This window comes from Fusarium tjaetaba (genome assembly GCF_013396195.1).
Source record: "Fusarium tjaetaba strain NRRL 66243 chromosome Unknown NRRL66243_c0000069, whole genome shotgun sequence".
In the NCBI taxonomy this organism is placed as follows: Eukaryota; Fungi; Ascomycota; class Sordariomycetes; order Hypocreales; family Nectriaceae; genus Fusarium; species Fusarium tjaetaba.
The window spans coordinates 42713-63977 of NW_023501265.1; the positions used below are offsets into that span (position 1 = coordinate 42713).

General features: G+C 47.5%; 7 protein-coding genes across 7 annotated transcripts; 5 read left to right on the forward strand and 2 right to left on the reverse strand.

The window, feature by feature from the left end:
• Nucleotides 1–882: 882 nt before the first annotated feature.
• Nucleotides 883–4488, forward strand: FTJAE_3564 (uncharacterized protein; the record flags this gene model as incomplete). The annotated part of the gene is made up of 5 exons (XM_037349875.1): nt 883–1716; nt 2152–3102; nt 3457–3472; nt 3921–4117; nt 4165–4488. The coding sequence occupies 5 exons, from the start codon at nt 883–885 to the stop codon at nt 4486–4488; spliced, it is 2322 nt and encodes a 773-aa protein (XP_037209227.1).
• A 2332-nt stretch (nt 4489–6820) lies between these two features.
• Nucleotides 6821–9895, forward strand: FTJAE_3565 (sterol regulatory element-binding ECM22; the record flags this gene model as incomplete). Its single annotated transcript, XM_037349876.1, has 9 exons — nt 6821–6925; nt 6977–6992; nt 7099–7421; nt 7968–8099; nt 8153–8330; nt 8448–8502; nt 8548–8767; nt 8826–8971; nt 9034–9895. The coding sequence occupies 9 exons, from the start codon at nt 6821–6823 to the stop codon at nt 9893–9895; spliced, it is 2037 nt and encodes a 678-aa protein (XP_037209228.1).
• Nucleotides 9896–10752: 857 nt separating this feature from the next.
• Nucleotides 10753–12595, forward strand: FTJAE_3566 (GMC oxidoreductase; the record flags this gene model as incomplete). The annotated part of the gene is made up of 2 exons (XM_037349877.1): nt 10753–10821; nt 10880–12595. The coding sequence occupies 2 exons, from the start codon at nt 10753–10755 to the stop codon at nt 12593–12595; spliced, it is 1785 nt and encodes a 594-aa protein (XP_037209229.1).
• A 1383-nt stretch (nt 12596–13978) lies between these two features.
• Nucleotides 13979–14399, reverse strand: FTJAE_3567 (uncharacterized protein; the record flags this gene model as incomplete). The annotated part of the gene is made up of 2 exons (XM_037349878.1): nt 13979–14293; nt 14349–14399. The coding sequence occupies 2 exons, from the start codon at nt 14397–14399 to the stop codon at nt 13979–13981; spliced, it is 366 nt and encodes a 121-aa protein (XP_037209230.1).
• A 196-nt stretch (nt 14400–14595) lies between these two features.
• FTJAE_3568 (uncharacterized protein) lies at nt 14596–15173 on the reverse strand (the record flags this gene model as incomplete). Its single annotated transcript, XM_037349879.1, has 2 exons — nt 14596–15063; nt 15123–15173. 2 exons carry the CDS (start codon nt 15171–15173, stop codon nt 14596–14598), a joined length of 519 nt encoding a protein of 172 aa, XP_037209231.1.
• Nucleotides 15174–16208: 1035 nt separating this feature from the next.
• Nucleotides 16209–17729, forward strand: FTJAE_3569 (transcriptional activator srcap; the record flags this gene model as incomplete). Its single annotated transcript, XM_037349880.1, has 3 exons — nt 16209–16509; nt 17030–17443; nt 17494–17729. 3 exons carry the CDS (start codon nt 16209–16211, stop codon nt 17727–17729), a joined length of 951 nt encoding a protein of 316 aa, XP_037209232.1.
• Nucleotides 17730–18577: 848 nt separating this feature from the next.
• On the forward strand, nt 18578–20146 carry FTJAE_3570 (hexokinase; the record flags this gene model as incomplete). Its single annotated transcript, XM_037349882.1, has 5 exons — nt 18578–18683; nt 18733–18758; nt 18808–19212; nt 19261–19712; nt 19765–20146. The coding sequence occupies 5 exons, from the start codon at nt 18578–18580 to the stop codon at nt 20144–20146; spliced, it is 1371 nt and encodes a 456-aa protein (XP_037209233.1).
• Nucleotides 20147–21265: the final 1119 nt, after the last annotated feature.

Below are 21265 nucleotides of genomic sequence, written 5' to 3' on the forward strand. Positions count from 1 at the left end.
AATTGAGCTTCAGTGTAAAAGATGTAAATTCGCTGAGAAGTTGTAGCTCGTTTCGTGATGATATTTTAATGGTTTCACTGTGTGAAATGATGCCTGCTATATAGTTACATGTCAATTCGCAAAGATGGTGAATTACTAATACGCACTGTCTCGAACAGATCACTTTTGCTTTGAAATAGCCATGCTGCGCGAGATCCGATGGAATATTCCAATTCCTGCTTTATTATCCCAACTCATGGCTGCTTGCTTACGCGTGAGGCCATGCAGGGGGCGGTTAATTTAATAATCATCTCGGGGCAGATTACTGACGTGGATGCATCCCCCACGCAGTAACACAGTGGTCGAGTTTAGGGCCAATTTTGCCAGTCAAATGTAACTGGGCTACTGCTTTGATTCTCATCATACTAAACGCTCCTGGAATCTCTTCTTATGGTGCATGCAGTGTAGTACGGCTGATCACGAAGGTGGTTATCCAGACGTGTTGTTTGCAGTTGAGACTTGTGGCTGAGAGCTTAAATCACCAGACAGAACTTGGATCATAAGAGTAACGCTTAAAATAGAAGAATAAGCTGTGGCTATTAGGTACGCAAGATTATATCGACGCATTCTATAAAATTGTTCTTAAATGCAGCTGAATATGCAACACAGCGACTGTACAGAGTAAGTGGCTCCCTTTCAGGCGCTCTTGGGTTGCCAAGCTGAAGGCTGTGTTGGCCTGGGTCCGCCATCAGATGCATGAATACCCGATCATAATCGTATGATCTGGTCAAGAGGCCTGAAATCTTAGCATTACAAGTCTATCCTCACCTGCTCCCTACAACTAACTTTTTAAAATAACAAAAAATTACAATTCCGATAGACTGAAACTCAAGTCACTCAGATATGGAGAACAACATCGAGGCCTCTCAGCGCTTTTCGACTGTGCGCAGGGAATTGCCCGGATGCCGTCCCTGCGGTCTAAACTGGGATAAGTGCAATGTTCATTTGGTTGAACACGCTGATACGCTGGCCATTTCTTTTGACATGGGAAATGTCTCCTGGAAAAAGCGATTGGAGATGAAAAACGGGATTTTGCAATGCAACCTCCAAGACCTTGCCGTGCTTCGCTGGATCGATCACCCAGGAAACGTCTCAGAATCAGGCATCCAACCACGCGATTACACCGTCCACTATTCCCCACGACAGCGTTACGAATGCCTTTTCCCTCACTCGGCTAATGAGGCTCATGAAGTGTTCGAAGTTACGCACGGAGTGTCAACTGAGGAGCTCCATGAACTAGGCAATGAAGCAATGGCCAGGTCAATCATAATGCTATGTCCTGCGGCTTCACCACTCTGCGAGTCGCGACATGACGTTGAAGAGGAAGTTCACATTCTAGCTGAACGTTGGCCGATGAGACAAATAGTAAATGGCTCAGCAGTGGACGGCTTTGTTGATATCACGCCAGTATCAGTTTGTCAGGATGATCCTACTGGTAATGGCTGCGTGTCTTTCAACTGGGCACAGTCTGAGCCATCTGCAACAAGAATAAGGATGAGCATGTCTCCCGGAGAAATGTTTAAATACGTTGGTGATGCTGGGTCAAGGTGGCCCAAGGGTTACATCTATCGGCACAGAGCCGTCAATCCCGACATCGCCATTCATGGCTCCTCCTATCACGGCATTCTCAACGCAGTGCAACCAGCAGTATTGAATTGTTGCCGGAGGAAGGCCAATGTGAGGCCAACGAGAATATATGATGCTCAAGACAGGGTCACAAAGAGGCATGTGGAGCCTGCACACTATCTCGCTCTTTCGTACTCCTGGGATGAATGACCGCTGGAGAGTGCTCTGAAAGACAAAGTTGAGGAGATATCGCAAAGACTGGGGATCAGATACTTCTGGGTGGATAGGTGGTGTATTGACCAAGATGATGATGAAGACAAGAAGCGAGAGATCCCATCAATGCGAGGATACTACGAAGGATCGAGCGGCTGTGTCGTACTGACGGGGGAGGGAATGGAACCTTTCCAATGCCTACCAATGCATGATGGTACCGTCCTCTCTGCATATCAACAGTTAATGGAGAACAGAGAGGCGATTGGATCATTACTGCGCTGTCGGTGGACAACAAGAATATGGACCATGCAAGAGGCTTTAATGTCTCGACAGGTAATCTATGCTGTCAACAACCAGCTGATCGACGGCGACTATGTTTCAGAGCTCATGGCATACATTCAGACCTTCTCTCAGATTTATGTGCGTCACGATGACACCAATCAGTGGGTTGGTGGCTATGGCTGCTATGGCTGGAACGCCAGACTGCCCTCACTTTTCAAACCACGGCAGTTCTCTGCTAGGAACGATCCAAAGGTCTTTACTGTGATAAGGACCATCTTTGGTGGAGAACAGCAGTACAAGGAACTAAAAGCCTACGGGGGACTGCAGATGCCACTAGAACAAGCATTGGTTGTTGTAGAGGGCAGAAATGCCAGCCGGCAAGAGGACTACATATACGGTGTGCTTGGGATAACAAAAAATGGCCACAAGATCGAAGTCGAATATGGAATTGCATGGACCAAGATGCTGAGGAAGCTGCAAGCAGCTGGAATGATCAGTGAGAGACAACTCGCATCGCCCACTGTTTGTCCACTTCCTGGCATGAGTTGGCTACCGGATCCTGGACATAAGTATGGCCCTTTCACCCAGATTGAACGACTGGCGAGTTTCATCAATAGCCCACCTATCAACACTTCGAGTGAAGGGGCTAAAGTGCTAGGTGTAGTTTTCGAATGGGTCAGGCCAGATTCTGATCACGAGGCGACATTTAACAGGCACGGTATGGTTTGCCATATCGTGAAGGGCGAGCTTCGGTTTCCTACAGTACCTGGACTCCGGGTCAAAGCAAATGGGATAAGTACCAAGAGTTTCACGCACAAAAGGCTGCAAGGAACACACGTTTTGCTGTCCAGCGGCCTGAATAAGTATTCGCGAGACGCTGTGGTCATGGTAGTGTCAGGTGATGTGAAGAACAGACAGGTATACAGAGAAAGTGGCTATGTCTTGGAGTTCGGTGTTAATAGCAGTCTCGAATTCGCCGCGGTGCAAAGCAATGAATGGACTGTAGGCAGTAGATATATATAGCTTAGTATTGAATTAAATAAGCAAAGTACATGTATTACTGATAGCCAAAAGCGTAGGCTGCCTTACTTTGTTTCTCGGAGCTGATTACAGAGATCCATGCATTTACTTGAAGGAAGGTCAACATGGCCATATTTAGCAGTCAATCTGAGACGACAAAAACTAGATGAGACTACCAGATACCTCCTTTCCCAAATTGTTAGTAACTTCTGGCTCCTGCTGTAAATCTTAGGCACGATGCCGCTGTTAATATAACTGATAAGATAAGATAAGAGAGGCTATCTCATTCATCTCTAGAGACAAGGAGGCAACTTCAAGGATTGACTACATATGCAGTACGATTATCAATTCGGTGAGTAATACGATAACGACGTGTTATCGATTATCTGATTAACAGAGACAACAGAGCAAAACTTAACACTCTGTTCGTTGATTACATCAAAGTGCTTAGTGATCAAGCCGTCCCTCGTTTGAATGGCAAGCCACGGGTTATTGGTCAGATGCAGTGAAGTGGGGATCCCTAAACACCATTCCTGCTCGCTCTTCTCTACGATGAGATGACCATATGAGTATTACTAAGTTGCCCGTTCGAACTGTCGGAAGGAAACAAGCACTTATGGTGACGTCGCTTTGCAAAGAATAAGCAGGACCAATTGATCAACCATACGTCCGAGATGTGACTGTCGACTTCAAGTCTTCTATAAGAAGACCGCCATGAAGACAACATGTTGCAACAGAGCCCACCAACTCTCAATACTTATAGAAGAAAGGAACATATATCATAAACTCTGGTCTACTAGCATCATACGCCGCTACCATGACACCTTCACTGGAACAAGTCTTTACAATGAGGATGTATACATCCCCAGACAAAGCCCTCGTCATCCCCGAAGCCAAGGGCAACAATCACCGTATTGTTGCGTTCCTGACGCACGGCCACATCAAGGGCAGTGGTCTTGAGGCAGAGCTCCTCCCCGGCGGTGCTGATTGGATCCTGGTAAGCCCGCTTTCAGTACAGCAAGACAAACGCTAACGGTTTATCAGCGCGACCCTGACACAAATACCGGCCATCTTGACGTCCGAGTTCAATTCCGGTCAAAAGAGGGCCACGGAATTTACATCCATTTCAAAGGCGTTTTGCAGATTGATGGCAAATGGATGGAGGTTTTTACTGGGGGCTCGAAGGCTCGAACTCTTAAGTTTGGAGAGAATGAATGGCTGGGATCACCAATTATCGAGACTAGCCATCCGGACCTGAAATGGGTAGAAAGTTCCGCTTTTGTCAGTGAGTTGCGTTGGTTTGTTGATGATGATGGGTCTGTCGCTGTTGAGAATGCTGTCTACAAGGTCAAGCCGAGCAGAGTATAATACTTCAACAAGGTCAACCATTTAGCCATAGCGTTCTATCTAGAATTAATTGAAAGGGTTCTATGAAAAGGTCGATATACTGTCAATAACTCCCATATGCCCTGATGAAGCTTTACTTGGGTCCTCGCAAGCCGGAATCCTCCTGGCCATCACGGAAATCCCGATCACGTGCCTTTTTAACAGGGATTCTAACACGGCATTTGACGGAAAGGCCGACATCGCCAGCCCTGATCCCCTGTTCTGATACATATTTCAGGGCGGATGTTCATCCTTGGCAAAACTTTACAAGGACTTTAATAACGCCATCGTGTTCTGAGTGGCCGAAGAACGGGCTGCCCCTTTCCTTATGTATGCAATGGTGCGGCGATGACAGTCAAAGAGCGGCTGATCATCCAACTACCGATGCAATTCGGCTAGTAGCCTTGAATCCCAGACTCTCTGGCGTTCTAAACGAGTCTTAAACGAGTCATGCAGAGTGTCTGAGAGTAAGGATCAAGGCTTGAGGCCGTTGTGTTGTGGTGATGCTATTACGAGAGAGTACAGCTTGCCAAGCTTCTTGGGCCAGGGAGCCAACATTATGCCTTCGGGAAAGAATCCGTGTGTTACGAGATAGAAAAGAATAAGAAGCGCCTGTTACACGATCTTGACATCTTCAGAAAGACGACTCGGTGCAGACACTCACGATCCTCGATCCTGCACATGAACAGGGCGTCAAAAAATCAACATGGCACCTTCCCCACGCCCTTGTAAGCATCGTCGATATGCAGTTGGACTCACCGAGATGCTGGAAGCACCGTGGCCCAACATCAGCACACTATTGCTGCGCATCGGCAAGATTCTGCCGAACGAAACCTGACACTGCAATGCGATATGTGACAAGACCTTCGACGCCGATCCGAATTTGATACAGGAAAGATTATGTATGTACGACGACTGTCTGGACTGGCGACCGATTACGGACAGATAGACGAGGGTTCAACCTGCGATGTAACGCCAGCAGCTACAGTAAGGAGTAATGCGTGTCCTACAACTGGTGAGTTCATTCCAAAAGGTGTTGGTCGGATGTGCCGTCCCCAATAGTTGATATCAAGGGTTTGCCTCCCGACTGCCAAGTAGATGTGTCTGCTAAAAGAGGAGGATCCTCGCGCTATAGCCCACTACTTAAACTGCCAAGCTCAAAGGCCTTGCAAACGTACGTGAAGTAATGATTACTGCGATGACAGTTGCATCTCGATCAGAGTACCGCTTCGCGATATGATGTTATATATATAGAAGCTTAAAAGTCAAATGGTAAGCATACATCAAGGTTGTACTCCCAGTAACCACGGCAGTGAATCAATCACCATGTTCATGCAGTGATAAATCTCAAGGGTCCTACGCCAGGTTCAACTACGGTGGTTTTCGTGCATATTCGTATCTCGGACCGCCTGCATGCTCCTTTCCCATGCTTCAACAGCTCCTTAGACTACTTCAGTGCTACAATTACGAACTCTTTATCTTGGTCCCTGGAAACACTTATTCCATTTCACCAACCCTGCATTCAGCTTTGTCAGGATTAGCTAAAATACCGTCTCGTTGCGACATTGGTCCTCTTCCAACCACTACTGCCAAGTGTGCTAGTTCTTCCGGGCTTGCTAGCCCCATCCAAACGCGACAGCCTCCGTCACAGAAGTAAATATAGGATGCCCACCAACATTCGCCCCCCTCACCTCATTTCGAAGCCCAGCATTCAAGTGTCCGTGACCCTAAGAATCAAAAGAGGCACTGCATTAGTATCCGAGAGTTTTTGAAGAGGTGGAATGTGACTGATAAGCAACCTCACAAACCAAGTAAGCGATCCTCACATCTTGAGGCAACTCAGTGATAACGATGATCTTCTCCTCGTAGGGCGAGTCTAGACCGCAGGGCTGACCAAGACAACGAGATTGCGCGTATGTAAGAGTTCCCTCTTCGACCCAGAATCTTCAGTGCGACCCCAATCGGCCGACGTTCCCATCCCGTCCCGGCAGTCTCCCCGGCGTTGACTAACCAGAGCCAAGTACCCATAGTCATCGATATAGCGGCGGGATGCTTATAACCGGATACACTAACGAATTTTAATACAAGCCCGCAGACGCACATTTTTAACAAGGTAGGGGAATTTGTTGGCTCTAAAATCCTACTTCAAGCCATGACCATCCCGCGCCGCGAGTAATGTCCGGTTATAGGGGCGGGCACGCATTGGAAATAAAACAACCACGAGTCTTTTGGCACAAGACTTCCGCGTTCTCTTTCTCGTCGCTCATTGTTATTCTTTCTTTTTCTTCTCCGTTTTCGACAGAGGCCTCATAAGATGTACAAAGAAGCCGGAGTTGGAGGCAAGGGCGGTCTGCTAATCGGAGTGTTCTGGGCCCAGATCGCATTGAGTATCGCTCTGATTGGTCTCTATGGGCGTCTTGTGAGTTCATACACCTTTCACTCTGAGCAAGCGAGAGCTGACAAAGGATAGCGCTGGTATCTGTGGAGTATTTAGAACAACAGGATTAACGTCTCTGAGTAACTCATAAGATTATCTCTGTAAGCAGAATCGTCGTGACAAATAGTCCCGTGAACTAACTGATGCGACAATAGACGCTATCTCTGACTCGGCCATCTGGACCGCCAGCGAAGTCACAGCCACCATCGTCTGCCTCACCCTTCCAGCCTTGCGTCCGCTCTACAAGAAGATCCGAAACCAGGAATCGAGTTCCGCAGGCTATCAACAACACGACGACTCAATTTACGCAAACAACTCCGCCTACCCTCTTGGTTCTCTTCGAGGCAACACGGCTGATGACGGGAAGGGAAGCAACCTCACCAAGATTGAGGCCAGCATACTAGCGAGTAAAAACGATAGTGACGAGGCAATACTTCTCCAGAGCTCTACCAAGGGTAATATTATGAGAACCCAGGAGGTCAGCATCTCGTATAGGGAGACGGGTTTGGAATCGAAAGCGACTTCTCGAGAAGGCATCTGAATCACATTTTGGGTGCCAGTGCCGGGGATTGATCTGACACTAGTTATGCTGTTGGAGTAATGTGAGAAATGGAATCCATTAATAGATGAGCTTTCAGTACAACCAAAGCAACGATAGAAGACATGAATCCTGTTTAAGTGTCATCTCAACTGTAGCACCTTTATCCGAAATAGATACAATGAGTGCAGAGTCGTATTACGTGACACGAAAGTCATTGAGTCGTGTTTCTTAATCCCGCGGTCTAGGTTACCTTCCCCCGAGTCAGTATCTCCGCACCGAAACCACGAAATATTTCCGTAACTTTTCTGATTGGCTCTTCTGGACAGCTGAGTAATCATCTCAAAAGCCGGGTTAGCGCTGACGCGCCACCTTGTCCCCATCACCAACGCCCTGTTAGGCTAACTCAATACTCATCCTTATCTCTTCAATAAATTCCCAAGAAAATGTCTTCAAACTCCGAAAAAGAGAACTCGTCAACGCCAGAATCGGACTCTCGAGTACGCCAGTTCCACACGCGAAGTCGAACAGGCTGCTCCAACTGCCGGACCCGCCGGAAACGATGTGACGAGCAGCGACCGCAATGGTATGGCTGATCCCGAATCCTTGGCCCCCACTGTAAGCTGGGATCCGGTTACTAATGGGGAAAACGTAGTCACAACTGTGTCAAGGGTCAGAGGACCTGTGTTTATGCGCCTCCCAAGATTCCGTTGAGGGAACGGAGGGCGCAGCAGAAGGAGGCTCGTCCCTGGGATCAAACACCGTGGGAGATTGAGCAGCCGGCCAAGACTAAGGAGATGGCTTGCTTGAAGAAGACGACTGTTCCTCCTCGCTTAAGCTGTCTTAACCGTGATACCGGGTTTAATAAGTTGGCTGTTGCCATGCCGCTTAGATCTCATGAGTTGTTTCAATACTGCCAGTTGCCATGAACAGTTGTATTCTTGTGGAGTTGCTGACTCTATTTAGTGTTTGAATCGAGCCGGACGCTAAGAACGACACAAAAAGTACCGGGTACTGAATAGTGAGTATACCCGTCGATCTCGACATTCGTCGCTTACCGAAATAGTCTCGCGCGTATGACAGACAACCCATGCGCACTCCGAAGTGCCATCCTCATGGCTGGCATGCATTTCTCCTTCCAATTCGGCGACCTCGCTACATTCGAATCCACCTTCTTGTATCATAAAATCGAGGTCATGCGTGTCATAAATCGTTGGATCGCATCGGGAGACTACAAACTTGAGGCTGCGATTATTAGAGAAATGGCCACGTTGGCTTTCACAGAGGTAAGGCACCGTGCTATATGCTCCTCTTCGGAAGTATCTTGCTAAATGAGAGTCTCAGGCATGTCATGGGGAGCTTGTTGCTGCTGAGACTCATATCAGTGGCATCCTTGCGCTGATTGAGACTGCGCGACCTGAAAGAAGTGACCCGACACGTTCTGATTGCTGTTCCACCGACCGAGAACTAGCAAACCGCTATTTCGTCATGTGAGTCACCATGAACCCATCCATCTCGATGCATTTTCCCTCTTTCTGACGCATTACCATAGGTCGTATGTCTACATCACTGGCCTCAAGAGCTTACTCAGCGGCATTTGTCGAACTGGCGGCCACGGCAACAGTCTCGATGCTATACCAGGTCGAAACCTACTCAAGTTATCGCATACATGGCACATGAGCGAAGCCATGGAGAACCTCGGTCTCAAACTCCAAGCCATTCGGTTATTCCCATTCTTCTTCAGCCCACTGCCGCAGGGCGCACGGCTGAACAACGCAGACGGGAAAATAATCATCAACTCCATACGGGACTTTACGGCTGCACAGGATTGTATGTTCAAAAATACGGGTACAGAAACAGCTGATGGCAAGTTTGAAGGGTTCTGGCGCAAAGGGCCGGCGTCGAGGGTACTGGGAGAATATGTCACGGCACACATCGAATCTATTTCCGTACCTGGTAAGAAAGAAGAGAGTCCTCATATGACTCCATCATCATTCGTCGGACCATGGTGCGGATTGACTATCGCCTCCATCTTTTATATGCAGGATGTTCTCGGGGCGCTGGAGTATGTCGACAAGCGCATTCACAAATACGGTGTTACGTTACTCCAACACGATGTCGCCAAGATCATCACCTCGAAGGACGCACAAAAGAACGAGGCGTTTCTGCTGTGGCAGACATTGGTAGGCCTTATTGGCTCCTTACGAGCCCTGAAACATAACGAGCAAGACAGAGGATTGTTGTCAGCCAGACAGTTCTTCGCGGATGCTTTGAAGCAGCAAGCAACGACGCTAGGAATCACGACTTGGTCACAAGCAAAGGGGACGTTACGAAGGGTAGCTTGGCCGATGGGGACTACTGGTCGAGAATTTATAGAGGAGCTTTGGGAAAAGACTGTTACTAGTAGAGTTTAATTATAGAGGGTTGAATACATACAGTATCTAATATCATAAATCAAGACTTGCTTCAAGCCCTCCACCACTCTAGCTGCTTGATGAAGCTTTTTCAATCTGTGAACAGCTCACTTTTGCGCGTCTAGCTACGCCTCAATGCTGCTTGCTGCGCTTCCCTTGTTTTGTCTCTTCTTTGCGGCGTACAACCCTTCGTCGAGGCAGGGACTGAGGTCGAGGCATAAGTAGCCTGTTAACGGCCCGCAATAGCGGTGTACCAGGAACTGCGGTCTAATTGGTTACTTGCAGTCACAATAAATAAGATTTCCCCCGCCCGATTAGGTTGTTTAAACGGTGATGGTGTTTTGATTGCGTCTTTTACAACCTAGTATTGACCCTTGATCTTAATAGAAGTTGAAATCTATAGAAATGGCTTCGCTTGCCCGGGCCGTTAGTGCGGAAAAGAGAGACGTTTTTATATCATTAGTACGTACCAAGTTACTATACGTAATAATCGTAAGGTCAGATTTTAGCAACCATGATCTATAAATGGCATTATCTGCAAGACTTATTTTTATGGCTATTATATGTCTCTTACGATGTACTACTATTATTAGAGGTATTACTTGGCTTTACCTAATCCGGGCATAAGTTCTACATCTTCGGTCCAGAAGGGATCCGGACTGTCCCAGGGTATGATTGTGATGGTAAATTAGGCAGCTCGAATATCCGGCGGGGTTTAGCAACATGGGGTAATGCAGGGACTCTGACAATGCAGCAAGGGTCTACACGTACAAAATGGCTGACGAAAGTTGAGATGTCGTGGCAGCGAGCCCAAGTCTCTTTGCTTCTGAAACTGAATTATACTGTTGAAACCAAAGATGCAGCTCTGCACCTGGATCATATCTGGCTTTGTGACAGCCGTCGCTGCTACCGAGACTTATGACTATGTAAGTTCTTCCGCATCATAGTAGTCGCCCAAGCACTGCTAACCTTGATGCTATCTAGATCATTGTAGGAGGTGGCACTGCTGGAGGAGCCCTCGCCACCCGCCTGAGCCTTGGCCTTCCCAAGTCTAAGATCCTTCTTCTAGAAGCAGGCCCTTCAGCTCTAGACGATGTGCGCATCAACGTACCAGGAATGCGTGGTTCAATCTTGGGATCATCGCTCGATTGGAACTTTAGTTCCATCGCCCAGCCTAGCCTCAACGGACGATCCATTAGCGTCAACCGCGGCAAGGTTCTCGGCGGCTCATCTGCTATGAACTTCCTATGCTATGACCGAGCTGCATCCGCTGAATACGACGCCTGGAGTGAGCTCGGAAGTCCAGGCTGGAATTGGCATACTATGATTACTGGTATGAAGAAGTCGGAGAACTTCACGGGCAACGATGGTGACGTCCATGGTCACTCTGGTCCCATCAGCTCTACCTACAATCGCATCGTCCCTGATGTCCTGAAGCCATGGCAGTCTACCGTCAATAAGTTGGGTGTCCCAATCAATGACGGAGGATCTCTTGGTGGAAACCCTGTTGGAGTCATGTTTCAACCTACCAACATTGACGTGACCAACTACACCCGGTCATACAGTGCCAACAGCTACCTGCCAAAGGCTGGGCCAAATCTGAAAGTCAAGACGAATTTCCAAGTCGCCAAAGTGCTCTTTTCGTCTAAGAAGAGTAAGGGTTTGGTTGCTACTGGTATCGCTCTTCAAGATGGCTCTACAATCAAGGTCCGCAGGGAGGTCATCCTTTCGGCGGGTTCTATTCAGAGTCCAGGACTGCTTGAGTTGTCCGGAATTGGACAGACCAAGGTTCTTGCCAAAGCAGGAGTCAAGAAATTGCTTAACCTTCCAGGCGTTGGCGAAAATTACCAAGACCACCTTCGAACCTCCAATACGTACATCCTGAAGGAGGGTTACGAGTCCTTCGATCAGATGATCTTCAAACCAGATGGCGCATTGGCAAAAGAGCAGTTCAAACTATGGCTTGAGAACAAAGTATCGTGGTATGACTATACAAGCAGCGCCTACGCCTTTCTCAACTGGGCCCAGGTCAGCAATGACGTGCAAAAAAAGATGAAGCGACTTGTGAAGGACGGCTTTGCTAAAAATGGTACTGTCGTGGACAAAAAGAAGCTCGAGTATCTAAGCGACCCTTCTATTCCCCAGCTGGAGCTCCTCCTAGAAGCCAACTACGTTGGTGCTCAGGGCTATTCCGGTACTTCTCCCAACTTCATCACCATCTTCTCCTCCATCATGCGTCCCATGAGTCGCGGAAGTGTTCACGTCAGCGGGAAAGATGTAACGGGTAAGCCGATTATCGACCTGAAGTACCTCAACAACGAGTACGACATACAAGCACTCATTGAAGGTGCCAAGTTTGCCCGCAAAGTCGCCGAGACCGAGCCTTTGCGATCTGTATGGGCTGCAGAGTTTGAACCAGGCCTGGGGAAGAGGACAGATGCTCAATTGCGTGTCTGGGTCGTCAAGACAGTTAACAGTTTCTACCATCCTGTCGGTACATGCGCGATGCTTCCCAAGAAGGACGGCGGTGTTGTCGACTCGAACTTGGAGGTGTATGGCACGAAGAACCTGCGCGTGGTTGATGTTAGTATTATTCCTGTTCAGCTGTCGGGCCATATTCAGACGGCCGTGTATGGTGTCGCCGAGACAGCCGCGCAGAAGATTATCGCTGCGGAGAAGCAATATGCTTGGGGTCTGTAAAGAACCACTCAACACAGGCCAAAATGGCGAACTGGATCTTAAGGCGTGTGGCTAAATTGTTTATGTTCAACATGTATTGAGAACGTGAGGGTTTCTCGGGTCTCTTTTTCGCATCTCAGCAATTTTACCTAACCATTGTTATGAAGCACTAAACACTATATCTTACCATATCCAATATAAATCTCATTTCACTCTACTACGAGCCCCTAAATGAAGTAGTTGGCCAGCTATAATGAGGAAAAGCAAATAGTCAGCTATGACAGTTTTAAGTATTGCATGTTCTCGACCTTTTTTATTTAATTGCACCTGCTCATGTTCCTCTCCAGTATGCTAAGTTTAAACAATTGTTACAGCTTTCTTTACCCCAATGCTGTTACTCATATCCAGAATGGCCGACCTATACAATCAATTGACCTCAATAATTCCACTGCCTAGTAGTCATAAAAGTTGAACCTCGACTTTGGGTCATTGTTATATATAGTTAGTATCCAGTTGTCATTTATTTGCAGTTGAAACTTGTGGCTGAGAGCTTAGGTCAGCAGAGAACACCTAGCCGGGTTACCAGGCAAAGCCACGTAGAGAAGGACTGTGGTAAGCTCACTACATCAGTCCTAACCCGCCCTCAAGGGGCATGAAAATACTAAACCTTAGCATAAGGTGTTAAAATAAACTTGGCTAAGGGCACCCTAAGCTTAGGCTAAATTTACCTAATATTTTCATCCCTCAGAGTCAGGTCCTGAGTTTTCTTTCCCCCCCTAGCCCGCTGCCGAATGATTCTCTTGCCTCTTTGTCATGCTGCGTATCTTACCCAATGAACCAAAAACAGCGTAACTAGCGACTTCACTAGTCCCGGGTTACAGTCAAGCCGGTATCTGCAGGCGCTGCTCTTTTGCTCTTAGTGCACCGCACGCATTACTTCAGCTGTCAACAAGCCTGTTGATAGCTTAAACTATTTCCTATTTTAGGTCATAATGTCTTGGAACCCCGCTCCAATATGCAGCTTTTATGATCGACAACCAAGAAATATTGGCAGATCTCTTCCTAAATCGCGAGCTCAGCTGGAACAAAAGGTCAAAGCTCCATGATGAGGCAATAAGGGAGGATTGATAACAGCCCGTCGTTGAGAACGTGCCGTGCCGCTCCTTGCCAAGATTTTGACATTTTGGACTGAAGGAGACTAGCGTACATATATTATTGACTACTTGGCATATGAAATCTTACCGCATAATCTGATAAGAGCGGAAGCGTCTAAAGTCAAGGGAGTCAAAGCCTGGTTGTTGGAGCGATTTCCCCCCTCCTTCTTGAATCACAATGCATGACGATTGTCTGGTCGGTACATTCTCTTGATATTGAAATTTTGTCTACATGCACTCAATCGCAGAGCTAGACTTCTTCAATGTCAAGTGCGGGTAGGCCCTTGTTCTCGTCGTCAAGGATATCAACAATGCTTTTTAGGTCACTCGGATCGTTGACCTGCAGCATGGTCCCATCAATGGCATTGTAGAAAAAGAACTTGCCACTGCCGACCTCGAAGAGGTAGAGTGCTTCTCCCGTGTAGGGTGCCATTCCGTAGTGAGGCCTGATATCCCCGTCAATGCCACGGCCGCGTACCTCATCTTCAATTTGACCGCCCTGGGCCCAAAGCATATCCCCTCCCATCTCCTCGTAAGAGTTGACCCAGTTGGCTGGCGGTGGGATCTAAAATCTCGCCGGTTAGTCAGGGCGCTGAGGGAAAGGGAAGGTCATGATATACCCCATTGTCGGTGATCAGTACGCCGTCGGAAATTGTGGTGTATTGACTCATGTTGGGCAGCAGAGGTGTATGTAGGATGGATGAGGGTCAGGCAGTAGAGTGTGATGGCTGATGAGTAGTAGAGTCGAAATTGTGATGGGGAAAAAGCTGATCGAGGGACACTTATATACACGGCTCGGGCTAGTGATGTCACATGTAAACGACTAAGCTCAAGATGGTATGGCCAGACTGATAGATAAGGCCAATGTCAGTGCGCCTTGGGGAAGGAGCACATCTCAGGGCTCATATAGTCCAAGTGGTCTATTACACAGTCATTATTATTGCACTTTCGAAGGAGCTTTACGTTCATAGGAAGAAAACTTCTGATCTCTACTAGTAAGATGGCCAGTGTCATGGATGTAGACTTGTCCCCTCTCAGAGCTCCTAGTTCAAATGCATTTAATCCCTCTTCATCAAGACCTGCCACAATCTTTTCGAGACTTAAGTTTCCGTTGACACGGTACATAGAATCGTCGAGAGCATTCCAGAAGAAGAAGTCCTGGCCGCCCACCTGCATCAAGAAGAGGGCCTCCCCCCTATAAGAGCATTTGCCGTAGAATGGCTGGATATCTCCATCGAGGCCCCGGCTTTTTACCGTCGCTTCCACCTCTTCGTTCCAGCGCATGTCGCCACCAATCTCATCATATACGTTTGTCCAGTCTCTAGGAGGGGGTATCTGCTGAGCTGTCAGATAATCCTTAAGGAGCTGAAATGTGACTATGAGGAGCGGCTAACGTCAGTGTTGGTGACGACGACACCGTCGACGACTTTGGTGTGATTACTCATGGTAGATATCGGTGATTGAAGGGATGTTGCGTTCAGAAAGTAGGTGTAGGTGCAAAATATTGGTCACATAAAGCTGCCTGGAAGATGTGGCTAATGGCCGAACAAAAATGAATATTTATACACCACCTGGCCCTGAGGAAGACGTCACCGCACAATGTTAAGGTGCAAGGGTACTGCAAGGGTAGCTCAGCCGTAAGCGCTGATCTTAATTCGTGGTTATCTTGATCTACCAACTTACATCGCTAGCCCGCGTTTATCAGCTCTTTTCTGCACACCCTATTTCATGACATGTACAAACCAGTATATCTGGAAATTCTTGCCTTCTGCTTATGGCGTCGCTTGCAAGCTTGGTTATATGCCAATACTCTCTTGAAGCAATGTAAAATCGAGGAGGTTATGCCGCTTCCGGCATCGGGCATATTGAGCGCTTGGAAGTATTATGACCCTTTGCCAATCTTCTTCAGGCTTAGAGTAGTCTTGGTACTTCGGGCCAACGACGAACTCCCTACTAATAGATACCTCCAACTTATCAGCCTCGAGGCACCAACCAGCAGCCAAGCGCTGCTGGTGCGGAGGGTGAGTGAAGTTCGAGTTTTTGAAGTCTTAACCAGGAATGCAATCGAATAATCCGAGCGTGAAACTGTTTGCCATGATCTTATAGCGAAGGACAGGTGCACGCCTGGGAGATTAAAGTCTCACTTAACTCGATTTATGTATCACCTTTATATCAGCTGTTCTGTAAGCCGAAGGATGCACCGACTGACTCGACGACTGCTTATCCTGTCATGCCATTGATCGATCGAGTCGATTCAGGCCAAGAGCCTCGATATACCCTGCCGCTTCGAGCCTGTCGAGGACGGTGAGGATAAGGGCAATCTCCCTCTCATTTACCAATCGCAGCTCAGTTGAGCTGCTGGCGATGCACTCGAGACGCTTGAGAAGCTTACAAATCCCCGGTCTGAGGCTGGGGGTGGGTTCGCGCCGCGGGATGATACGTACTGGGTAGCTGTGGGTATGAAGATCGATGCCTTCCAGATGATCTCTCTCGACGCTGTCGTGGTCATGTTTGGCCAATCTGTCAAGCTGGGTATCTACGCCGTTGCTCTGGTTGATATTCCGAATGCTAAGTCTCCTATCAGATTTGCTCACGTTGAGCTTGACATTGGTGTTACAGTTAACTTTGACTACAGAACCATGAAAGTGGAAGTCCAACTATCGCCCAAGTCGTTCATTCTGGACCCCAACTGCTATCTCACAGGAGGTTTAGCGTCATACTATTGTTTCGACGCCACGCATGCTGACAAGTCGCTCGTTAGCAGCTTCGTCTTCACCCTAGGTAGTTATCATCAAGCCTTCAGAATCCCAGACAGATGGCTTGGCCGTGTCCACCGCGCTTAGGCATTAGTTGGTCTCTCGGAAGCCATCTCAGTCTATCTGGCGAGGCATACTTCGCGATAGCGCCCAAGGTCTGTATGATGGCGGAAGATTGCACGCAGCTTTTAGTGCTGGCCCCAATTTGAGTTGATAGTCCCCACAGCTGATGGCTCACATCACGCGCCTCACACACGAAGCTTGGTTTGACGCTATTGCGAACTTCCTCATCAACTACAAGCCTTTCCACTTCACGTCCAATGCAGGCATCTGCGTTGGCGTTCTCTTTAACATCGACTTCTTGTTTACATGTTGAGATTGGGGCAGACTTGTCTGTGTGGGGACCGCCGCTTGCTGGTTGAGTGCACGTCGATATCAAGGTGGCCAAGGTTGACATCAACTTCAGTTCGGAAAAGCACGATGAGAAGGAGGCCAATATTGAGGAATTCAACCATATAGTTCTTCAGGCTAGTGGTCAACAGCAGGAAACGAGACAGTCGGCATGAAAGGAGCGCGCATGATCGCTGAGTGCGAAGGAAAGATTTTGCCTGAAGATCCCAGTCAAGGACATACCTTCCTCGCCAACTCGGGATTTCTGAACAATAGTTCTTCTAGTTATCGAAAGCAGAATGAAGAGTGGGTTGTTCGTGCAGGATCATTCTCATTCGTTGTTGGTTGCAAGATGTCAGTCGAAGATGCCAAGTATTTTGATGAAGAGAAGAATGTAGTCAACTCGGTCTCTTCGAAGGGTCCTACCATCTACGTTCGGCCAATGCACCTCAAGGAGGCTATGGCTAAGTCAGATATGAACATTGTGATGACTCAAGATGGTAATGCCCGTGCGATATGGGGCATGACACAGGAGTACAAGCCGGTGCCAGCAGGTCTTTGGGCCAGACGTAAGTCTAAAGGAAGTCCATATTAGATGTTTACTAACAAGACGGAACAGATGATGAGAGTCAGGATCCTACCAAGAGCAATGAAGGTAAAAGTATCCACGATTTGCTCGACATTAACTCCGGCAGTTTGAAGCTTATGATGGGTATCCTCATGCAAGGCCCACCAGCTAAGATGTCTGAAGATAACCTCAAAACCTTCAATATCCTTGCTCAAGGGGAGAGTCCTTCAAGCGGAGAAGCCGTTTCCAGACACAGAATCACCCGAAGAAGACTGGAATCCCAGTAAGCCCAAGGATGCTAGGGGGTGAGGAAATACAGCGGACGGGCTTTGGTGGGAGATCAGCGATTTTTGGTGTAAGCCGTTCCGCTGTTTTCCTGACCCCGAGGGGATGGCAAGCAACAGTGGAACGATGTGCATAACAAGTGGTCTTCACCAGAGTGGAACGAGGACCGTGATGGCGGAGAGGACGTCCAACAGACTTTTATTAATACTTGGTTTTGGGTGGGGAAAGGCCTTGTCAAGTTTGGGCAAGCTGCCTAAGCTTTTGGGCGAGAGGCTCGGTGATCTGTATGTCAAGGCCCCACTAATCGTATTTAAGTGTGCTATTTATGTTCAGTTTAGATACGATTTGGTCAGAATGTTGAAACAGAAAGATGACATCAGACAGAGGCAAAACACAGTCATTACCACATCAACTATACGTAGTTTTTTATCTTCAAAGTTTCACAAGATGAACCAATTACGATTATGCCGAAGCGAGTTCACTAGCAAGGATGTCCCAGCCCGATTTTTTACCTCTGATGAGAGCATGAGCTAATAGTCTAGGGTATCAAGATAACCGGAGCTTTTGCACCGGAGTCATCGGACCGGGCCTTTGGAACCACAACGAAGCGACTAGAGAAAGATAAAGCAAGTTACAGAACGTTCCATCAATCCTAAAGTGGACCTATCGTCATCACGAGATCACTGTTAGATGTGAATTGACAGCTGTAACTGTTCCGGGCCGACAACGTCGTTTGGATCGATTAATGCGTTAGCGGCCGTAGATAATTGTATATAAGCTTATGAGAAACCTTGTGCTGGTGTTTGATCTTCCTGATGGTATTTCTGTCTAAGTTTCTAGTGACGTAATAATGGCGAACCTCGAATCTTATCTTCAAGAGCTTGAGCGAGACTTTACGGTTGATACCGCAAAGCTCAAGCATATCACCAACCATTTTATTGATGAGTTAGATAAAGGTATAACCCGAGTTACTCACATGAGAAATGAAAGCTAAGATCGATGTAGGGTTGAGTGTCAAGGGTGGCAGCATCGTAAGTGTTAGATTTACGCCATTGTGACGCGTCGACTAATCGTTAACAGCCTATGAACCCAACATGGGTAATGCAACAACCAACTGGTCACGAAACAGGAAAATATCTCGTCCTAGATCTCGGCGGCACGAACCTCAGAGTCTTCTCCGTTGAATTAACCGACGAAAAGTCAGGCTTCAAAGTCAGCCAAGTCACGCACAAACTACCTAAAGAATTGAGGACAGGATCTGCCGAAAGGCTTTGGGATTTCGTTGCTGGACACCTTGAAGAATTCCTCAAAACAGCTGATTTTGAGACTGGAACGAACACCGACTTGAGCTTCATCTTTTCTTTCCCTACGACGCAGCGAACTATTGACGAGGGAATTCTTCAGAGGTGGACGAAGGGTTTTGATGTCTCTGATTGTGAAGGTCGCGATGTAGCGGCGTCGTTGAGACATGCCATCGCGAAAAGGGTATGCATTCTGCAATCATAGTACGACTACGAGACTAATAGAAAACAGAAACTCCCTCTTGAGGTCCGAGTCGTGACAAACGACACAACCGCCACGATGATTGCCTCAGCATACATCAACTCCGAGACCGCAATTGGCTGCGTTTTTGGCACGGGCTGCAACGGCGCTTACTTCGAACGATGCCAATCCATCCCCAAGCTTGACATGGAAGGGCTTCCCGCCGAAGCACTCATGGCGATTAATTGCGAATGGGGCGCTTTTGACAACGAGCATGTTGTCTTGCCTTTGACGTCATTTGACATCGCTATTGATGATGCGTCACCGAGGAAAGGCCAGCAGGCGTTTGAGAAGATGGTTGCGGGATTGTATCTTGGGGAGTTGTTTCGGTTGATTATGCTTGATGTTAAGAAGAGGGATGATACGTTTTGGGAGGGGCAGAGCTTGGACAAGATGCAGGAGCCGTATTTTATGGACTCGTCGTTTTTGTCGGCGATTGAAGAGTTCGTCATCCATCCTCTACTTATGAGATCTCTCAACTGACAATTGGCCTAGGGACACGTCGGAAGGTTTAAAGATATCGCATGACTTATCCGTCGCCAAGCTCGGAGTATCTCCAAACCTGCAAGAGCTCGAGTTCATGAGAAGCGTCGCGACGCTGATAACAACCCGCGCGGCGCGTCTTTCATCAACAGGCGTAGCAGCGATATGCTTGAAGAGGAATCTCAAGACATGTCATGTTGGCGTTGAGGGATCTCTGTTTGAGAAACATCCTCATTTCAAAGGCGAGCTGTCCAAAGCGTTAGGTGAGATTCTTGGTTGGGAGAAACTGTCACCTAATGGCGAGCATGATGTGAAGTTTTTGCTTTCGCCCGGAAGTGGTGTTGGTGCAGCTGTTATTGCGTCAACTCTTACTAGAAGCAAGCATGAAATTTAAAATACATTGCGAGCTGGAGGTTAATGTAGGAATGAGTCTACGATCTGTATTAATATAGATGAGGGAAATTGGAAAGATGCACAGGTTGAGCTCTTGTCTAGGGTACCAATAGTATGAATGGCAATAAAGAAAACCACTCAGGCCCAACACTGAATTGGGCGTGGGAACTAAACCAGAGTGGATCAGCTTCAGTCTTCCTCGGCTGAGATGCCTACTATTGGACTTTACTCCCTGCATCAACATCATCCTGCATTCACCACATTTCCAACCCATCACAAAGGCCAACGACTTGCAGCATCTCATCGCCATAATCAAGAGGACGCATAGAAAGTCCGGACGGGCTGTCGCTGATCTATGTATAAAGAAAACACCAAGCGAGGCTGTGAAGGAGCAGTGGTTCTTTAAGGTAAATAAGAAATATTTCTGCATGGAACCTGTATTTATCGAGCAAATGTACAGTCTCCACAGTAAGGGGGATATGGAGCCTCAGGGAGATATAGACATGGTGGTGGAAAAGTATATAAACGGATATCTAAAGAAAGAGGACGAGGACTTTCAGGGGAGGACGACAGAAGAGATTATAAAACTGTTCCAGGGGCCCCAAACAATAGAAATAGCCTAATTAAAGATTTAACTCCAGCTGCCTCTAGCGGCGCTCTTAATAAGATATATAGACATAATAGAAAGAGATTTAACTATGCCCTTTAAAGCTTACAGTTTGTCTGCCTATTGTATTTTATAAAGCGCGTCAGCCCGAGAAGGTATTAAAGAGAAATTGCACCTAGTCTTAAAATAAGTAACTATATCAAGACATAATGCTGTAAGTTATATAGAGAGTGAGAATTATTATGAAAAGATATATTATGCATATCTGTCTTTCGAGGTGTAGAAAGATGGCGGAAGGTCGAGGATTAACTTTTGTGGATCTAGGCTAACTCGATATCGACTGGAAGAACGATTCTCCACTGACTCTCCCAGATTAGGGATCGCGACGTTGAACAATTCATCACTCCACTTTTAATTCTCTTTATTCACCCTCCTTTGAGGAACATGTCTGCCTTTAGACCTGCCCGCTCTTTGCAAAGCTTGTTCGTCTATAAGCGACCTCAAGCGCGGATC